The sequence below is a fragment of the Prinia subflava genome, chromosome 4, assembly GCF_021018805.1.
Source record: "Prinia subflava isolate CZ2003 ecotype Zambia chromosome 4, Cam_Psub_1.2, whole genome shotgun sequence".
NCBI lineage: Eukaryota > Metazoa > Chordata > Aves > Passeriformes > Cisticolidae > Prinia > Prinia subflava.
Window position 1 is genome coordinate 73,322,763 of NC_086250.1, and position 18,121 is coordinate 73,340,883.

The window sequence follows — 18,121 nt, forward strand, 5'->3', positions numbered from 1 at the left end:
GCTGTCCCAGGGGCTTCCAGAAGTTTCCCAAGCTCCCGAGAATCCCAGGATGAGCCAGAGCCCAGAGCCCATCCCGAAAGTGCCCCTGGAGCCCCTTCCCAAATCCCTGTAGAATTTTCCAGCCCCTCCCCAAATCCCCCAGGGGTTTTCCAGCCCCTTCCCAAATCCCTCTGGAATTTTCCAGCCCCTGTCCCAAATCCCTCCAGACTTTTCCAGCTCCTTCCCAGCTCTCTCCAGGCTTTTCCAGCCCCTTCCCAAAACCCCCAGGAATTCTCCAGCCCCTTCCCAGCTCCCCCGGGAGTTCTCCAGCCCTTTCCCAAACCCCTCTGGAGTTTTCCAGCCCCTTCCCAACCCTCTCCCATTCTCCAGCCCTTTCCCAAACCCCCTCTGGAGTTTTCCAGCCCCTTTCCAGCTCCCCCAGGAATTTTCCAGCCCTTCCCAGCTCCGTTCCCTTCCCTGGCCCCGCTCCAGCCCCCCCAGGATTCCGGCTCGTAGAAACCTTTGGAAAACTCAGGAAAACCCCTGGGAAACGTTGGGAATGCCCAGCCCTGCGGACGTGACAGGGGGTGGCACCTGGGGACACAGGGGTGGCGCCTGGGGACACAGGGGTGGCCTTGACCGCTTGGATTCCCAGGGATTTTCCAGCCTCAATTCCCCAGTGCCCCCCCGGCAGCTGGCACAGATGCCACCACCCCCCCTGTCACCTCCAGCAGCTGGCACAGATGCCACCACCCCCCTGTCACCCATCTGTCCCCCCCAGGCCCCCCGGCAGCTGGCACAGATGCCACCACCCCCCTGTCACCCATCTGTCACCCCCCGGCACATCCCCAGGCTCCGGCATAATCCGGGCTCAGGGCTGGGCATCGCTGCCACCCCCCCAAACCCCCGGGCACAGGGGGTGGCACGGGGGGGTGACACGGGGGGGTGACACGGGGGGGGTGACACGGGGGGGGTGACACGGGGGGGTGACACGGGGGGGGGTGACACCAAGAGGTGACACCAAGAGGTGACATGGGTGGGTGACATGGAGGAGTGACACAGGGGGTGGTGACAAGGGGAGGTGACACGGGGAGGTGACACCAGGTGACATGGGTGGGTGACATGGGGGTGGGTGACACTGGGAGGTGACACCAGGAGGTGAAATGGGGAGATGACACAGGGAGGTGACACGGGGAGGTGACATGGGGAGGTGACACAGGGTGGGGGGGGTGACACAGGTGGCCCGGGGTGGCCTGAGGCCATCGGGACAGACAGAGCTGGGCACGGACACGGGGTGGGCACTGAGTTTATTGGGGACCGAGGGGGGGCTGGGGGGGACAGGGTGGCCCTGGGGGGGACAGGGTGGCCCTGGGGGGGACAGGGTGGCCCCTGAGGGGGACAGGGTGGCCCTGGGGGGGACAGGGCGGGGGTTTCTGTAGGGATATTTTGGGGCAGGGTGTCTGTGGGGTGGCACAGGTTGTTTATGGGGTGGGCACAGGGTGTTTATAGGGCAGGACAAAGCACAGGGTGTCCCTTAGGCAGGCACAGCCTGTCCCTGTCCCTGTCCCTGTCCCAGCCACCACACCGCCGTGCCCTCAGCCCTGCTGTCCCCGCGGGCTGTCCCCGCTGTCCCCCCCGCTGTCCCTGTGCCAGCAGCAGGTCCAGGTAGGCCCCGCACACGAGGTCCTGCTCGGGGACCCCCAGCGCCCGCAGCAGCTCCTGCGCCACGCGCTGCCCGTCCTGCACGCTCTGCTCCGGCCGCAGCACCACCTGTCACCGCCCAGGGACACCGGGGTCACCAGGGGGACACCCAGGGGACAGCCAGGGACACCCAGGGACACCCAGGGGACACCCAGTCCAGGGACACCCGGGTCACCAGGGGACAGCCAGGGACACCCAGGGGACATCCAGGGGACATCCAGGGGACATCCAGCCCGGGGACACCGGGGACACCCAGGGGACATCCAGGGGACATCCAGGGGTCACACAGCCCGGGGACACCGGGGGTCACCAGGGGACAGCCAGGGGACACTGGGGTCACCCAGGGGACAGCCAGGGATACCCAGGGGACACCCAGGGGGTCACCCAGCCCAGGGACACCGGGGTCACCCAGGGGACAGCCAGGGGACATCCAGGGGACACCCAGGGGACACCCAGGAGACACCCGGGGTCACCCAGGGGACATCAAGGGACATCCAGGGGTCACCCAGCCCAGGGACACCGGGGTCACCCAGGGGACATCCAGGGACATCCAGGGGTCACCCAGCCCAGGGACACCGGGGTCACCCAGGGGACAGCCAGGGGACATCCAGGGACACCCAGTCCAGGGACACCGGGGTCACCAGGGGACACCCAGGGATACCCAGGGACCCCCGGGGGCACCAGGGGACACCCAAGGTACACCCGGGGACACTCAGGGACACCCGGGGGACACTCAGGGGACACCCAAGGAACACCCAGGGGATACCTGAGGTCACCCAGGTCACCCAGGGGACACCCAGAGTGCCACCCCCGCCGTGTCCCCTCACCTCCAGCTCCAGGAAGTCCCCCAGCCCCTGCACCCGGTCCAGGGGGACACCCAGGGGACACCCAAGGGTGCCACCCCCCCCGTCTCCCCTCACCTCCAGCTCCAGGAAGTCCCCCAGCCCCTGCACCCGGTCCAGGTGCAGCCGGGTCTGCCCCAGCAGCAGCAGCAGCCGCTCCTTCCTCACCGTGGCCCAGCACGCCCAGGGACTGTGCCAGCACCTCCTGGGGACACAGGGGTGACACAGGGACCCCCCAGAGCCCAGGGACTGTGGCAGCACCTCCTGGGGGACACAGAGGTGACACAGAGCCCAGGGACCGTGCCAGCACCTCCTGGGGACACAGGGGGGACACAGGGGTGACACAGGGACCCCCCAGAGCCCAGGGACTGTGCCAGCACCTCCTGGGGACACAGGGGGTGACACAGGGGTGACACAGGGACCCTAAAGAGCCCAGGGACTGTGCCAGCACCTCCTGGGGACACAGGGGTGACACAGGGGTGACACAGGGACCCTAAAGAGCCCAGGGACTGTGCCAGCACCTCCTGGGGACACAGGGGTGACACAGGGGTGACACAGGGACCCTAAAGAGCCCAGGGACCGTGCCAGCACCTCCTGAGGGCACGGGGGGGACACAGGGGTAACACAGGGGTGACACAGGGGACAGGGACTGTGCCAGCACCTCCTGGGGGGTGACACAGGGGACAGAGGGTGACACAGGGACCCCCCAGAGCCCAGGGACTCCGCCAGCACCGCCTGGGGGGGACAGGAGGGACAGAGGTTGATAGGGATGGCACAGGGACCCCACAGAGCCCCCCCAGCCCCCAGGACACCCCCCCCAGGACCCCCCAGCCCCGTGCCCCTCACCTGCAGCCCCTCGGGGTCGGCCGTGGGGGGTGATGCTGAACTGGGAGAGTTTGGGGCCGGCGCTGTCGGGGCGCTCGTAGAAAATCAGCTCCCCCCGGCCGTCCTGGGGACAGGGACAGGAGGGGGACAGGGACAGGAGGGACAGGTGAGACCAGGGACAGGCACGGACACGGCCAAGGCCATGCCCAGCCCCTGCAGCCACCCCTCACCTGTGTCCTGCGCAGCTTGAGCCGCCCCCGCGGCACTCGGAAGAACGTGTCGGTCTGGAGGAGCACCTGCCCTGCCGCGGGGGCACACCTGGGGCGGCTCCTGCCCTGTCCCGGGGCAGCCCGGGCACGGTCCCCCGCCCCCTCCCCGGTGCCCTGCGCTGTCCCGGGGCAGTCCCCCGCACGGTCCCCGCAGCCTGAGGGCCGCCGCCAGCGCTTCCGCTCGCGCCCTCAGCCGAGCCTTCACCTCCACGTTCCGCCGCATCCCGCCGAGCGCGCCCATTGGCTACCGCGCGCGCGCCGCCTCCCTTGTGCGTCCTTCTATTGGTCGGTCGAGCCGTCGATCAGCGAGGCGCGCTGTTATTGGTTAGAGGCCGTCCGAGCCCGCCCCGCTGGCGGCCACCGCCCGCCCTGGCCGAGCGGGACGGGGCGGGGGGCGACCATGGCGGCGGCGGCGGCGGGGGGGCCCGGGCGGCGGCGGCGAGGACGGCGAGGACGGCGATGTCCCCCGCCGCCACCCGCCTGCAGGCCTACGCCTGGTGCCGCGAGTTTCTGGCCGGCTCCTGGAAGCTCATCAGCCCGGAGGAGTTCGGGATCTGGCCGGTCAGGTAGGAAGAGGAACCGGCGGGAGGCGCAGCCCCCCCCGCGCGCTCCGCGGTGGTCTCGTCCCGGGGTGCGGCTTTCTCCGGGTGGCTCCCGGTGCCCCAGTTGTGCCCCGGGCCGGTGGCCCTGTCCCCCGGTGGCCCTGTCCCCCCTCCCGGTGGCCCCGTACCCCTCCCGGTTGTCCCCCGGACCGATGTCCCTGTCCTCCACTCAGTGTCCCTCCGAGTGGCCCCGGTTCTTCCCCGGACAGATGTCCCTATTCCCCTCCCGGTGTCCCTGTCCCCTTCCCGGTGTCCCTCCCGGTGTCCCCGGTTGCCCCGCGGACTGGTCTCCCAGTCCCCCGGTGTCCCCGGTTGGCCTCTGCACCAGTCCCCCGGTTCTCCCCGTGACCAGTGTCCCAGTGTCCCGTCCAGTGTCCCCCGTTGTCCCCCGGAGCGGTGTCCCTGTCCTCTTCCCGGTTTCCCTCCCAGTGTCCCCGGTTGTCCTCCGGACCCGTGTCCCTGTCCCCCAGTGTCCCCAGCTGCCCCACCCAGTGTTCCTGTCCCCCAGTGTCCCCAGCTGCCCCCGGCTCCGTGTCCCGGTGTCCCCCCCAGACCAGTGTCCCTGTCCCCGGTGTCCTCAGCTGCCCCACCCAGTGTTCCTGTCCCCCAGTGTCCCCAGCTGCCCCCGGCTCCGTGTCCCGGTGTCCCCCCCAGACCAGTGTCCCTGTCCCCCCAGTTTCCCCCGGTGTCCCTCCCAGACCAATGTCCCTGTCCCCAGTGTCCCCAGCTGCCCCACCCAGTGTCCCTGTCCCCCAGTTTCCCCCGGTTCTCCCCCCGGCCCGGTGTCCCGGTGCCTCTCCCAGTGTCCCCCCACCCTTTGTCCCCATTGTCCCCGTCCCCTGCCAGCCGCCCCAGCACATCCCGAGCGGGGCTGTCGCTGTCCCCGCGGTGTCCCCCCCGGTACCCCGGTACCCCCCCGGTGCCCTCTGACCCCCCAGAATCCCACAGCGAGGGCTCACTACCGAACTGTACAAGTGCGCACTGCCTGTGTCCCCCCGTGTCCCCCAATGTCCCCCGGTGCCCTCCCGGTTCCCGGTGCCCCCCCGGTTCCCGGTGCCCCCCCGGTGCCCTCTGACCCCCCAAATTCCCGCAGCGGGGGGCTCACTACCGAACTGTACAAGTGCTGCCCGGGTGGGTCCCCCCGTGTCCCCCAATGTCCCCCGGTGTCCCCCCGTGTCCCCCCGTGTCCCCGGTGTCCCCCCGGTTCCCGGTGCCCCCCCGGTGCCCGCTGACCCCCCAAATTCCCGCAGCGGGGGGCTCAGTAACCTCCTGTACAAGTGCTGCCCGGGTGGGTCCCCCCGTGTCCCCCAATGTCCCCCGGTGCCCTCCCGGTGCCCCCCCGTGTCCCCCGGTGTCCCCCCGTTCCCGGTGCCCTCTGACCCCCAAATTCCCGCAGCGGGGGGCTCACTACCGTCCTGTACAAGTGCTGCCCGGGTGGGTCCTCCCGTGTCCCCCAATGTCCCCCGGTGTCCCCCTGTGTCCCCCCGTGTCCCCGGTGTCCCCCCGGTTCCCCCGTGCCCCCCCGGTGCCCTCTGACCCCCAAATTCCCGCAGCGGGGGGCTCAGTAACCTCCTGTACAAGTGCGCACTGCCCGAGCACATCCCGAGCGTGGGGGACGAGCCCCGGCAGGTGCTGCTGCGCGTCTACGGGGCCATCCTGCAGGTGAGGGGACACCCCAAACCTGAGATCCCAAACCCCATGGGAACCCCGAGATTGGGGATTTTGGGGTTCATCCTGCTGTGTTTGGGGTGCTGGGGCCATCCTGCAGGTGAGGGGACACCCCACAGCCCGGGGACACCCCGAGATCCCAAACCCCATGGGAACCCCATGGGAACCCCATGGGAACCCCGGGATTGGGGATTTGGGGTGCTGGGGCCATCCTGCGGGTGAGGGGACAAGGACACCCCTGGGATTGGGGATTTGGGGTTCCTCCCGCTGGGTTTGGGGCGCTGGGGCCATTCTGCGGGTGAGGGCACAGGGACACCCCACAGCCTGGGGGACACCCCGAGATCCCAAACCCCAGGGGAACCCCATGGGAACTCCGGGATTGGGGATTCTGGGGTTTCCTCCTGCTGGGGTGGGGGGTGATGGATTTGGGGTGCTGGGGCCATCCTGCAGGTGAGGGCACAGGGACACCCCATGAGAACCTCCCAAGACCCCAAACCCCATGGGAACCCCGGGATTGGGGATTTTGGGGTTCCTCCCTCTGGGATGGGGGCTGCTGGGTTTGGGCTCCTGAGGCTCCTTGGGGTGCTGGGTTTGGGATCCCCGTTTGGGGAGCTGAGTTGGGGTCCCAGTTTTGGGGTCCTGTTTTTGGGGGGTCCCTGTTTATGGTCCTGTTTCTGTAGTCCCATTCTGGTGTCCTGGTTTTGGGGGTCCCTATTTGTGGTCCCATTTTGGGGTCCGGTTTTCAGGGTCCCATTTTCAAAGTGCCATTTTGGGGGTGCCCCTATTTGTGGTCCCGGTTTTGGTGCCCCTATTTAGTGTCCCATTTTCAGTGTCCCCTATTTGTGGTCCCATTTTGGGGTGCCCCTTTTCGGGGTCCCCTTTTTGGTGCCCCATTTCAGTGTCCCGTTTTGGGTGTCCTGTTTTGGGTGCCCAAATTTGTGGTCCCATTTTCAGTGTCTTCTATTTGTGATCCCGTTTTTGGGGGTTCCGTTTTGGGGGGTCCAGTTTTTGGGGTCCCCTTTTCGGGATCCCGTTTTTGGTGCCCCTATTTGGTGTCCCTTTTCGGGGTCCCCTTTCTGGTGTTCCCTATTTGTGGTCCCATTTTCGGTGCCCCCTTTTTGGGGTGCCGTTTTCGGGGTGCCATTTTTGGGGTCCCCTATTTCGATGCCCCCTTTTCCTGTGCCCCGTTTTTGGGGTCCCCTTTTCGGGATCCCGTTTTTGGTGTCCCTTTTCGGGGTCCCCTTTCCGGTGTTCCCTATTTGTGGTCCCGTTTTCAGTGCCCCCTTTTTGGGGTGCCGTTTTCGGGGTGCCGTTTTTGGGGTCCCCTATTTCGATGCCCCCTTTTCCTGTGCCCCGTTTTTGGGGTCCCCTTTTCCTGTGCCCCGTTTTTGGGGCTCCCCTGTCCCTGTCCCCGCAGGGCGTGGACTCGCTGGTGCTGGAGAGCGTCATGTTCGCCATCCTGGCCGAGCGCGCGCTGGGCCCGCGCCTCTTCGGGGTGTTCGCTCAGGGCCGCCTGGAGCAGTACATCCCGGTAGGATCGGGGGTCCCGGGGGTCCCCCGAACCCCCGGGCGCCCCCCGAACCCCCCGTGCCCCCCCAGAGCCGGCGGCTGCGCACCGAGGACCTGCGGGACCCCGCCGTGTCGGCCGAGATCGCCGAGAAGATGTCGCGATTCCACGGGATGGAGATGCCCTTCAACAAGGAGCCCAAGTGGCTCTTCGGGACCATGGAGGGGTGAGGGGGGCCCAAAATCCCACCGGGAATGGGGAGTGGGGATCCAAAATCCCACCAGGACCATGGAGGGGTGAGGGGGGTCCAAAATCCCACCGGGAGCAGAGAATGGGGATCCAAAATCCCACTGGGAACAGAGAATGGGGATCCAAAATCCCACTGGGAACAGAGAATGGGGATCCAAAATCCCACTGGGAACAGAGAATGGGGATCCAAAATCCCACTGGGAACAGAGAATGGGGATCCAAAATCCCACTGGGAACAGAGAATGGGGATCCAAAATCCCACTGGGACCATGGAGGGGTGAGGGGGGTCCAAAATCCCACCGGGAGCAGAGAATGGGGATCCAAAATCCCACTGGGATTACAGAGAGAGGGGCCCAAATCCCACTGGGAGCAGGGAATGGGGATCCAAAATCCCACTGGGAATGGGGAGTGGAAGCTCAAATCCCACTGGGAGAGGAAGGGGGATCCAAAATCCCACTGGGAGCAGGGAAGGGGGTCCTGAAACCTCACTGGGAACAGGGAATGGGGATCCAAAATCCCACTGGGAACAGGGAATGGGGGCCCAAATCCCACTGGGAGCAGAGAGTGGGGATCCAAAATCCCACTGGAGCAGGGAGTGGTGGGGGGATCCAAATCCCACCAGGAGAGGGAGGGTTGGGTCCTGAAATCCCACTGGGAACAGGGAATGGGGATCCAAATCCCACCGGGAGCAGAACCCCGGGGGTTTCCTGGCTGCTCCCAGTGGCTCCCATGGAGTACAGAGGGGACACCTGGGGACATTTGGGGACCAGGGCTGGGCAGGGCGCCTTTGGGGGGGCTGTCCACACTCTGTCCCCATGCTGTCCCCATGTCCCAGGTACCTGCAGCAGATCTCCCAGCTGTCCCTGTGTCCCCTCACTGTCCCCTCACTGTCCCCATGTCCCAGGTACCTGCAGCAGATCTCCCAGCTGACATTCTCGGAGCAGGCACAGCTGGAGCAGCTGGAGCAGCTCCGGGGTTACAACCTGGAGCAGGAGATGAAGAGCCTCAGGTGACTGTCCCCTCCCAGTGTCCCCTCCCAGTGTCCCCTCCCAGTGTCCCCTCCCAGTGTCCCCTCCCACTGTCCCCTCCCGCTGTCCCCTCCTGGCCTTGGGGGTCCCCAGGGCAGGAGGCCGGGGGTGGCCGTGGGTCTGTTCTCCCCTTTGTCCTCCTCTGTCCCTGTGTCCCCTGTGTCACTATTCCCATGTCCCTGTGTCCCCTGTGTCACTACTCCTGTGTCCCTGGTGTCTCTGGTGTCCCCAGTGTCACTATTCCTGTGTCCCCTGTGTCACTATTCCTGTGTCCCCAGTGTCCCCTATGTCCCTATTCCTCTGTCCAGGTGTCCCCTGTGTCCCTATTCCCATGTCCCCTGTGTCACTCTATTCCTGTGTCCCTGGTGTCCCCAGTGTCACTATTCCTGTGTCCCCAGTGTCCCCTGTGTCACTCTATTCCCATGTCTCTGGTGTCCCCTCTGTCTCAGGTCCCCTGTGTCCCCTGTGTCTCTCATGTCCCCCTTGTCCTCATACCCCTGATGTCCCCTGCGTGTCCCCGTGTCCCTGTGTCCCCACGTCCTTGGGGTGTCCCCTGTATCCTCCATATCCTCGTGTCCCCCATTTCCCTGGAGCGTCTCCGTGTCCCTCGATCCCTGGTGTCCTTATGTCCCCATGTCCTTGGGGTGTCCCCATGTCCCTGTACTCCCAATGTCCCCCATGTCCCGTATCCTGGGATCCCCCCTGTCCCCAGCCTGTCCCCAGGCTGTCCCTGTGTCCCCCGGGGCTGTCCCAGGGGCTGTCCCCGGGGCTGTCCCCAGGGCTGTCCCCAGGGCTGTCCCCAGGGCTGTCCCCAGGCTGTCCCTGGGGCTGTCCCCAGGCTGTCCCCCTGTCCCCAGGCTGTCCCTGTGTCCCCAGGCCGTCCCCGTGTCCCCACCCTGGTCACCCCAGCCCCTCCCTGTCCCTCAGGGCCCTGCTGGAGGCCACCCCCGTCCCCGGTGGTTTTCTGTCACAACGACGTGCAGGAGGGTGAGTGGCACCGGGGTGGCCCCGGGACCCCAAACCCCCGGACCCCAAATCCCTTTGAGTCCTGGATCCCCTAAACCCCTCAGATCCCCCAAATTCCCTAAACCCCCTGGACCCCCCAATTCCCAGATCCCCCAAATCTCCTAAACCCCCTTGACACCCCCAAATTCCTGGACCCCTTAAACCCCCCAAATCCCCCAAACTCCTGGATCCCCCAAACCCCAAAAACCCCACGTGTCCCCTCAACTCCCCAAACCCCAAAAAAAACCCCCCTGGACCCCCCAGACCCCCCAAATCCCTCTAAACCCCCATGGATCCCTCAAACCCCCAGATCCCCCAAATCTTCCTAAACCCTTGGATCCCCTAAACCCCCCAAACGCCCCAGACTCCCCAAATTCCTGGATCCCCCAAATCCCCCAAACCTCCCGGTCCCCCAAACCTCCCGGACCCCCCAAACCCCAATAATCCCCCCGGATCCCCCAAACCCCCGGATGCCCCAAATCCCCCTAAAACCCCCTGGATCCCCCAAATCCTCTGGATCCCCCAAACCTCCTGATCCCTCAAACCCCCGGATCCTCTGGATCCCCCCAAACCCCTGGACCCCCCAAACCCCGTTCCCACAGGGAACATCCTGCTCCTGGCGGGGCGCGAGGGCTGCTCCGACCGCCTCATGCTCATCGACTTCGAGTACAGCAGCTACAACTACAGGTGGGGCTGGGGGGCTTTGGGGGTCCCTGGGGGGTTTTGGGGGGTCCCTGGGAGGGTTTAGGGGGTCCCTGAGGGGGTTTGAGGGGTCCCTGGGGGGCTTTGGGGGGTCCCTGGGGGGGTTTAGGGGATCCCTGAGGGGGTTTGGGGGGGTCCCTGGGGGGCTTTGGGGGGTCCCTGGGGGGGTTTAGGGGATCCCTGAGGGGGTTTGGGGGGTCCCTGGGGGGCTTTGGGGAGTCCCTGGGGGGTTTGGGGGATCCCTTGGGGGGTTTGGGGGGTCCCTGGGGGGTTTTGGGGGGTCCCTGGGAGGGTTTGGAGGTCCCTGGGGGGGTTTGGGTGGGCGAGGTTGGGGCTTGAGGGGGTTTGCAGGATCCGTGGGGGTGGTTAGGGGGGTTTGGAGGGTCCTTGAGGGGGTTTGGGGGGAGTTTGGGGGGTCCCTCGAGGGCTTTGGGGGATCCCTGGGGGGGTTTAGGGGATCCCTGGGGGGGTTTGGGGGGTCCCTAGGGGGGTTTGGGGGGTCCCTGGGGGGGTTTGGGGGGTCCCTGGGGGGGTTTAGGGGATCCCTGGGGGGGTTTAGGGGATCCCTGGGGGGGTTTAGGGGATCCCTGAGGGGGTTTGGGGGGTCCCTGGGGGGCTTTGGGGGGTCCCTGGGGGGGTTTAGGGGATCCCTGGGGGGGTTTGGGGGGTCCCTGGGAGGGTTTGGGGGTCCCTGGGGGTCCCTCCTGCCCCTCACGTTCCATAATCCCACTGGGATTTGGGGGTTTCCCGCTCACACTCCGTGACCCCCGGTGGGATTTGGGGGTTCCCGCTCACGTTCTCTGGTCCTGGTGGGATTTAGGGGCTCCCCCCCTCACAAGTCCTGGTGGCATCGGGGGTCCCTTCATCCCTCCATGACCCCGCTGGGATTTTGGGATCTCCTTCTCCCCTCTCCATGCTCCCAGTGGGATTTGGGGTCCCCCTGTCCCCTCTCCCTGATCCCAGTGGGATTTTGGGATCCCCTTCTCCCCTCTCCATGATCCCAGTGGGATTTGGGGCCCTCTTGCCCTCCACACTCCACTCTCCCAGTGAGATTTGGGGCTTTAATCCCCTCTCCCAGTTCCCAATGGGATTTAGGGCCCCGTCTCCCTTCTCCACACTCCCAGTGGGATTTGGGACCCTCTCTCCCCTCTCCCAGTGGGATTTGAGACCCCCTCTCCACACTCCCAGTGGGATTTGGGTGTCCCCTCTCTCCTCTCCCAGTGGGATTTGGGGTCCCCTCTCCCAGTGGGATTTGGGGTCCCCTCTCCCAGTGGGATTTGGGTGTCCCCTCTCCCCTCTCCCAGTGGGATTTGGGGTCCCCTCTCCCAGTGGGATTTGGGGTCCCCTCTCCCCTCTCCCAGTGGGATTTGGGGGTTCCCTCTCCCCTCTCCCAGTGGGATTTGGGGTCCCCTCTCCCCTCTCCCAGTGGGATTTGGGGTCCCCTCTCCCAGTGGGATTTTTGGGGTCCCCTCTCCCAGTGGGATTTGGGGTGCCCTGTGGAGTCTCTGCTGACCTTGCCCCCCCATCCTGAGATTTGGGGTTTTCCATGGGGTTCCCTCTGGGGTTCTCCTTTGGGGTTCTCCTTTGGGGTTCTCCTTTGGGGTTCCCCATGTCCCCCATGTCCCCCCGTGTCCCTGTGGATCCCTTTGGGGTTCCCAGAGGATTCCCCATGGATTCCCTTTGAGGTTCCCTTTGGGGTTCCCCATGGATTCCCTGTGTTCCCTTTGGGATTCCCCGTGGATTCCCCGTGGATTCCCAATGTCCCCCCATGTCCCCCCATGTCCCCCTGTGTCCCTGTGGATCCCTTTGGGCTCCCTTTGGGGCTCTCCATGGGTTCCCTTTGGAGTTCCCCATGGATTCCCTATGTTCCCTTTGGGATTCCCCGTGGATTCCCCATGTCCCCCCATGTCCCCCCATGTTCCCCCCGTGTCCCTGTGGATCCCTTTGGGCTCCCTTTGGGGTTCCCCATGGATTCCCTGTGATCCCTTTGGGATTCCCCGTGGATTTCCCGTGGATTTCCCGTGGATTCCCCGTGGATTCCCCATGTCCCCCCATGTCCCCCCATGTCCCCTCATGTCCCCCCATGTCCCCCCCATGTCCCCTGTGTCCCCCGTGTCCCTGTGTTCCCTTTGGGGTTTCCCTTTGAGGTTCCCTTTGGGGTTCCCCATGGATTCCCTGTGATCCCTTTGGGATTCCCCATGGATTCCCCGTGGATTCCCAATGTCCCCCCGTGTCCCCCCCATGTCCCCCCGTGTCCCTGTGGATCCCTTTGGGCTCCCTTTGGGGCTCTCCATGGGTTCCCTTTGAGGTTCCCCATGGTTCCCTTTGGGGTTTCCCTTTGAGGTTCCCTTTGGGATTCCCCATGGATTCCCCGTGGATTCCCCGTGGATTCCCCGTGTCCCCCCATGTCCCCCCATGTCCCTGTGGATCCCTTTGGGCTCCCTTTGGGGTTCCCCATGGATTTCCTGTGTTCCCTTTTGGATTCCCCGTGGATTCCCCATGTCCCCCCATGTCCCCCCATGTCCCCCCATGTCCCCCCATGTCCCCCCATGTCCCCTCATGTCCCCTCATGTCCCCGGTGTCCCCGCAGGGGCTTTGACCTGGGCAATCACTTCTGTGAGTGGGTTTACAGCTACGGCCACGGGCCCTGGCCCTGCTTCCAGGCACGGCCCGAGCACTACCCCAGCCGCCAGCAGCAGGTGGGGCTGGGGGTCCCGGGGGGTCCCTGAGGGGCTGGGGGGTCCCTGAGGGGCTGGGGGGTCCCTGAGGGGCTGGGGGGAGTCACTGAGGGGCGAGGGAAGGGGTCCCTTGGGAGTCCTGTGGGCCTGGGATGGGTCCCTTGGGGGGCTGGGGGATCTCTTGGGGGATACTTTTGGGGACTGGGTGTCCCTTGGGGGGTCCCTTGGGGGCTGGCGAGGGTCCCTTGGGGGGCCAGGGGATCCCTTGGTGGGTCCCTCGAGGCTGGGGGGGGTCCTTTGGGGGGCTGGGGGAGATCCCTTAGGGGATTGGGGGGTACCTGGGGGTCCTTGGGCAGCTGGGGGGGTCCTTTGGGGCTAGGGAAGGGGTCCCTTGGGAGTCCCTTGGAGCTGGGGTGGGTCCCTTAGGGGGTTGGGGGTGTTTTTGGGGCAGTCCCATCCCTTTTCCCGCCCCTCAACGTTACCTGGGGGGCTCAGGGGGCTCCCTTGGGGCTGGGGGATGTTTTTGGGGCTCTGGGGGTGTTTTTGGGGCACAGGGGGTGTTTTTGGGGTGTGTTTTTGGGGGTCCCAGGCCCTTTTCCCCCCCAGCTCCATTTCATCCGGCATTACCTGGCCTGGGGGTGTTTTTGGGGCTCCGGGAGTGTTTTTGGGGGGTGTTTTTGGCGGTCCCATCCCCTCTCTCTCCCCAGCTCCATTTCATCCGGCATTACCTGGCCGGGGGGTGTTTTGGGGGCTCTGGGGATGTTTTTGGGGCCCAGGGGGTGTTTTTGGGGCACAGGGGGTGTTTTTGGGGCCCAGGGGGTGTTTTGGGGCTCTGGGGGTGTTTTTGGGGCCCAGGGGGTGTTTTGGGGCTCTGGGGATGTTTTTGGGGCTCTGGGGGTGTTTTGGGGGCACAGGGGGTGTTTTTGGGGCCCAGGGGGTGTTTTGGGGTGCAGGAGGTGTTTTTGGGGTGTGTTTTTGGCGGTCCCATCCCCTCTCTCCCCCCAGCTCCATTTCATCTGGCATTACCTGGCCTGGGGGTGTTTTTGGGGTGCAGGAGGGTGCAGGGGGTGTTTTGGGGGCTCTGGGGGTGTTTTGGGGACACAGGGGGTGTTTTGGGGCTCTGGGGGTGTTTTTGGGGTGTGTTTTTGGGGGTCCTATCCCTTTTCCCCCCCAGCTCCATTTCATCCGGCATTACCTGGCCTGGGGGTGTTTTGGGGGCACAGGGGATGTTTTTGGGGCTCTGGGGATGTTTTTGGGGCTCAGGGGGTGTTTTTGGGGCTCTGGGGGTGTTTTTGGGGCTCTGGGGGTGTTTTTGGGGTGTGTTTTTGGGGGTCCCATCCCCTCTCTCCCCCCAGCTCCATTTCATCCGGCATTACCTGGCCGGGGGATGTTTTTAGGGCACAGGGTATGGTTTGGGGGCTCTGGGGGTGTTTTTGGGGCTCCGGGGGTGTTTTTGGGGGGTGTTTTTGGGGGTCCCAGCCCCTCTCTCCCCCCAGCTCCATTTCATCCGGCATTACCTGGCCGGGGGGTGTTTTTGGGGCTCTGGGGATGTTTTTGGGGCTCTGGGGATATTTTTGGGGCTCTGGGGGTGTTTTTGGGGCCCAGGGGATGTTTTTGGGGCTCTGGGGGTGTTTTTGGGGTGTGTTTTTGGGGGGTCCCATCCCCTCTCTCCTCCCAGCTCCATTTCATCCGCCATTACATGGCCTGGGGGTGTTTTTGGGGCTCTGGGGGTGTTTTTGGGGCTCTGGGGATGTTTTTGGGGCACAGGGGGTGTTTTTGGGGCTCTGGGGGTGTTTTTGGGGTGTGTTTTTGGGGGGTCCCAGCCCCTTTTCCCCCCCCAGCTCCATTTCATCCGGCATTACCTGGCCTGGGGGTGTTTTGGGGGCCTGGGGGATGTTTTTAGGGCACAGGGTATGGTTTGGTGGCTCTGGGGATGTTTTTGGGGCTCTGGGGGTGTTTTTGGGGCTCCGGGGGTGTTTTTGGGGTGTGTTTTTGGCGGTCCCATCCCCTCTCTCCCCCCAGCTCCATTTCATCCGGCATTACCTGGCCAGGGCGTGTTTTGGGGCTCTGGGGGTGTTTTTGGGGCTCTGGGGATGTTTTTGGGGCTCTGGGGATGTTTTTGGGGCTCTGGGGGTGTTTTTGGGGCTCTGGGGATGTTTTTGGGGCTCTGGGGGTGTTTTTGGGGCTCTGGGGGTGTTTTTGGGGCTCTGGGGGTGTTTTGGGGTGCAGGGGGTGTTTTTGGGGTGTGTTTTTGGGGGGTCCCAGCCCCTTTCCCCCCCCCAGCTCCATTTCATCCGGCATTACCTGGTCGGGGGATGTTTTTGGGGCTCTGGGGATGTTTTTAGGGCACAGGGTATGGTTTTGGGGCACAGGGGGTGTTTTTGGGACTCTGGGGGTGTTTTTGGGGGGTGTTTTTGGGGGTCCCAGCCCCTTTTCCCCCCCAGCTCCATTTCATCCGGCATTACCTGGCCGGGGCCTCGGCTTTGGGGCCCAGCTCCCCCCGGGAGCAGCAGCGGCTCGAGGAGGAGATGCTGCGGGAGATCGACCGGTACGGGGGGACGGGGGCACCTGGGGGGCTGGGGGGCACCGGGGAGGCTTTGGGGATCACCTGGGGGTCACCTGGGGGTCACCTGGGGGTCACCTGGAGGGGTTAGGGGGGCTGGGTGAGTCACCAGGGGGGCTCAGAGGCCACCTGGGGGGCTGGGGGATCACCTGGAAGGCTTTGGGGGTCACCGGGGGGACTGGGAGTTCACCTGGAAGGCTTTGGGGGGTCACCTGGGGGGCTTAGAGGTCATCTGGAGGACTTTGGGGGTCACCTGGGGGCCTTTTGGAGTCCTCTGGGAGGCTTTGGGGTCAGCTGGGGGGGCTGGGAGGTCACCTGGGGGTCTCGGGGGTTACCTGGGTGTCTTTTGGGGTCACCTGGGGGTCTCAGGGGGTCACCTGGGTGTCTTTTGGGGTCACCTGGGGGGGCTTTAGGGGTGACCTGGGAGCCTTAGGGGTCACCTGGGAGGCTTCTGGGGTGCTCTATGCCCCCATTTGGTGCTTCTGTGCCACTTTTGGGGGTCTCTGTGCCCCCATTTGGGTCCCCTGGGACACCTTTGGGGTCCCCTAGGACACTTTTGGGGTCCCCCTGTGCCCCAATTTGGGGTCCCCGGGACACCTTTGGGGTCTCACCCGCTGTTTTTCTGTGCCCAGCTTTGCCCTGGCCTCACACTTTTTCTGGGGTCTGTGGTCGGTGGTGCAGGCCAAGATCTCCGACATCCACTTCGGGTACCTGGTGAGCCCCGTTCCCTGCTGGGGTGGGGTCTGCAGGGCCCTGACCCCCTTTTCATCCCCTTTTTATTCCCCTTTTTATTCCCCTTTTTATTCCCCTTTTTATTCCCCTTTTTATTCCCCTTTTTATTCCCCTTTTTATTCCCTTTTCATCCCCTTTTCATCCCCTTTTTATTCCCCTTTTTATTCCCCTTTTCATCCCCTTTTCATTCCCTTTTCATTCCCCTTTTTATTCCCCTTTTTATTCCCCTTTTTATTCCCCTTTTCATTCCCTTTTCATTCCCCTTTTCATCCCCTTTTCATCCCCTTTTCATCCCCTTTTCATTCCCTTTTTATTCCCCTTTTTATTCCCCTTTTTATTCCCCTTTTCATCCCCTTTTCCCCCTTTCCCCCCCCCATTTCCCCCCCCATTTTCCCCTCCCATTTCCCCCCCCCAAATTTCCCCCCAAATTTCCTCCAAATTTCCCCCATTTTTTCCGCATTTTTTTCCCCCAATTTCCCCCCCCCATTTTCCCCCCCATTTTTCCCCCCATTTTCCCCCCCTTTCCCCCAAATTTCCTCCAAATTTCCCCCATTTTTCCCCCCAATCTTTCCCCCATTTTTCCCCTTTTTTTCCCCAGGACTACGCCCAGAGCCGTTTCCAGGCCTATTTCCAGCACAAAGCTCGCTGCTCCTGAGGGACCCCCGGATCGGGACCCCCCGAATCCCCCGCAGCGCTTTGGGGGGGCTGTCGGGAGGCTTTGGGGGGGTTAGGACGGTTTGGGGGGGTTTAAAACGGTTTAAAACGGTTTAAAACGGTTTTAAAACGGTTTGGGGGGGCCCCACCACGGCCTGGGGCAGCTGAGACCCCCCAGGACCCGGCAGCAGAGGTGGGTGGGACCCCCGGGTGGGACCCCCCCGGATGGGTGGGATTTGGGGAGGGGGCACCCCCGAATCGCCCCCCAGGCCAGTCACGGGGTTCGGGGCGGTTTGGGGGTCTCGGGGTCTGCGCCCCCCTGTGCCCCCTGCCCGCAGCTCCGGGGCCGGGGGGGTCCCGGGCCCCCCCAGTTCGACCGCAGAATGTAAAACTCAGACCAATAAAGCCGCGCTGGGGCGGGGCTGCCCCAAATTCCCGCCCCGAAATTCCAGCTTTGGATTCCCCCCGCCCCAAATCCCACCCCAAAATCCCGCCCCAAATCCCACCCCAAAATCCCGCCCCAAATCCCACCCCAAATCCCATCCCAAATCCAACCTCTTCAAATTCCCCCTCCCCAAATCCTATCCCCAAATCCAACCTCTCAAATTCCCCCTTCCCAAATCCTATCCCCAAATCCAACCTCTCAAATTCCCCCTTCCCAAATCCCACCCTAAAATCCAACCTCTCAAATCCCCCCCGAATTCCCGCCCCGAAATTCCAGCTTCGGATTCCCCCCGCCCCGAATCCCACCCCAAATCCCATCCCAAATCCAACCTCTTCAAATTCCCCCTCCCCAAATCCTATCCCCAAATCCAACCTGTTCAAATTCCCCCTCCCCAAATCCTATCCCCAAATCCAACCTCTCAAATCACCCCGCCCCGAATCCCGCCCCAAATCAAACCTCTCAAATTCCCGCTTCCCAAATCCTATCCCCAAATCCAACCTCTCAAATTCCCCCTTCCCAAATCCCACCCTAAAATCCAACCTCTCAAATCCCCCCCGAATTCCCGCCCCGAAATTCCAGCTTCGGATTCCCCCCGCCCCGAATCCCACCCCAAATTCCCGCCTCAAATCCCACCCCCAAATCCCCCCCCCAAATCCAACCTGTTCAAATTCC

The 18,121-nt window shown here is 64.2% G+C and overlaps 2 protein-coding genes and 1 long non-coding RNA gene across 4 annotated transcripts; 1 reads left to right on the top strand and 2 right to left on the bottom strand.

Moving 5' to 3' along the window:
* Window positions 1-1,343: 1,343 nt before the first annotated feature.
* LOC134550462 (uncharacterized) lies at window positions 1,344-3,857 on the bottom strand. 2 transcript variants are annotated; one of them, XM_063397177.1, is made up of 4 exons: window positions 3,578-3,857; window positions 3,369-3,471; window positions 2,601-2,835; window positions 1,344-1,749 (listed from the first exon to the last, which is right to left on the bottom strand). In XM_063397177.1, exons 1-4 carry the CDS (start codon window positions 3,855-3,857, stop codon window positions 1,483-1,485), a joined length of 885 nt encoding a protein of 294 aa, XP_063253247.1. In that variant the 3' UTR covers window positions 1,344-1,482. The 2 variants fall into 2 exon arrangements, with proteins under 2 accessions (XP_063253247.1, XP_063253248.1); XM_063397178.1 differs by having other exon boundaries at window positions 1,350-1,749; window positions 2,601-2,727.
* Window positions 3,812-17,471, top strand: CHKB (choline kinase beta). Its single transcript, XM_063397179.1, is given in 12 exon segments — window positions 3,812-4,182; window positions 5,772-5,880; window positions 7,304-7,475; window positions 7,478-7,619; window positions 8,547-8,651; window positions 9,598-9,616; window positions 9,618-9,657; window positions 10,278-10,362; window positions 12,968-13,076; window positions 15,500-15,603; window positions 16,251-16,332; window positions 16,949-17,471. Coding segments are annotated over 12 exon segments (1,131 nt in total). The 5' UTR covers window positions 3,812-4,075; the 3' UTR covers window positions 17,006-17,471.
* Window positions 7,273-16,349, bottom strand: LOC134550464 (uncharacterized). The gene is made up of 4 exons (XR_010080340.1): window positions 16,230-16,349; window positions 15,521-15,623; window positions 8,551-8,625; window positions 7,273-7,399 (listed from the first exon to the last, which is right to left on the bottom strand). It is a non-coding gene; the product is annotated as an uncharacterized LOC134550464 (long non-coding RNA).
* Window positions 17,472-18,121: the final 650 nt, after the last annotated feature.